This window comes from Acyrthosiphon pisum, unplaced genomic scaffold (genome assembly GCF_005508785.2).
Source record: "Acyrthosiphon pisum isolate AL4f unplaced genomic scaffold, pea_aphid_22Mar2018_4r6ur Scaffold_21807;HRSCAF=24939, whole genome shotgun sequence".
Lineage (NCBI taxonomy): Eukaryota > Metazoa > Arthropoda > Insecta > Hemiptera > Aphididae > Acyrthosiphon > Acyrthosiphon pisum.
Window position 1 is genome coordinate 81,697 of NW_021771312.1, and position 1,819 is coordinate 83,515.

At 30.8% G+C, this 1,819-nt stretch overlaps 1 protein-coding gene across 1 annotated transcript in view; it reads left to right on the forward strand.

Moving 5' to 3' along the window:
- The first annotated feature begins 1,267 nt into the window (after positions 1-1,267).
- LOC107884841 overlaps positions 1,268-1,819 on the forward strand; it is a 1,066-nt gene continuing 514 nt past the window's right edge. Inside the window, exon 1 of the mRNA XM_016807786.1 lies at positions 1,268-1,750. Within this exon, the coding sequence (XP_016663275.1) occupies positions 1,268-1,750 (483 nt within the window). The remainder of the gene's footprint in view (positions 1,751-1,819) is intronic.

Consider the following 1,819-nt stretch of genomic DNA (forward strand, 5'->3'; position numbering starts at 1 on the left):
GTAATAAGAAATTCAAGCTGTTTTGAACAATTGATATTATGTGTTTTACCTATTGTATAAAAAAAAATCAAATTTAACCATTCCTAAATTAGTCAGTCTTCTTCCCAGAGGTCTAATCTACACACAAACATTCTTACCAAACTGAACCCGTGCACTCCGTTGTCCGTAAAAAATTGCAACTTAAAAAATTATGATTGTTCAACTGTTTTTAGGTGTAACTTGTTGCAATGTTCAATAATTTGATTTGGTGCTAACTTGTACCTGATCTGCCCAAATAACCAATGGAAACCAATAATAAATAAATACTAATTTCTACTGTAGACTGTAACCAATGGCAACTATTTAAAAAATAAATAAAAATAAAATTTCCAATTTCCATCGTGAACCTCAAGATCCCTGTTTGAACACCTCTTTAAAATGCGAATTACGAAAAATCCTTTCTTAGTGCGCCTATACATAGTAATAAGTACATTTACTGAAAATTTCATATCCATAGCTTCAGCAGTTCCGGCTAGGCGATGATGAATCACCCAGGACAAGTCTTTTTGTATATACAGAATTATATTATAACTTATAACTTACTCAACCTTAAACAACTATATATTAAAGAAGTTTTATGTAATTTATACTTATATAATCATAAAGAGTTTAATTTTAAACACAATTATGATACCCGCCAAATTGTAAATAATACTTTTCAAATGTTCAAATGTAATAGTGAATTCGGTAAAAGAAATCCATATATATGAGTTTATATTATTGTAATTATCTTTGTATCAATATTAACTGTTTTGATAATTTTACCCTATATAAAAAATATGTTATCTATAAAGTAACAATATCACAATTTGAATAGAAATTAATAAAATTAGTTTTAGTTACTTTTTATATAAACATTTAACAATTTGTCTTTTAATACACTACTTTATATCACTATGTTATTGTTATGTATGTTACCTAATTAATATTTATACTATTATGTAATCGGTATCGACGATAACGCGATACTGCGATAGCCGTTTCATATTATAATAAACAGTCTTAATTAGATCGCACTCGCTGTAAGTTGTTTTGTTGTCCACGCCAGTCCGTGCGTATGTCTTAACTGGCGCAAATATAACATTTGGCGACGAAGAAAATGCGTTATACGTTATTTTTTGTTAAAAAAATGTATAAAGGAAATCGTATAGATATAATGTGCGTGTTTAATATATGAAAAGTGTTTGGTTTTTTTGTGTTCTTGCAAAACGTACAAACGAAGTTCATAATGTCGAACACAATTTCGTCTTATGTGCCAGATCAGGAACCGTTTAAAAATTATCTTGATCGTTTAAGGGCTTTGTCAGTGTTAAAAGTGAAAGACGATCAACGTCAAAAGCACCTCATTGCGTTTATAGGTTCAGAAGCCTACAGTCAATTGAAGAACGCATGTTTACCGAGTCATCCCTCAGAAAAGACTTTTGAAGAACTGGTCACATATTTGGACGCGATATATTCGCCACGGCGTTTAGTGGTGAGTGACCGTTTTAAATTTAATCAGTGCTGTCAAAGTTTGGGGGAATCGGTACAAGAATTTATTACTACGTTAAAAAAGTTGGCAAGTCACTGTGAATTTGACACATTTTTGGACGATGCGCTTCGCGACCGACTAATTGTAGGTCTACCGGATGAAGCTTGTCAAAGAAAATTACTGGGAGAGTCATCACTAACTTTTCAGAAAGCATGTGAAAAAGCTTTGGACTCAGAATTAGTGAAAAATCAATCTAACCATATAAAAAATAAATCTCAAATAAAATTGGATCGCAAAAAATTACAAAAA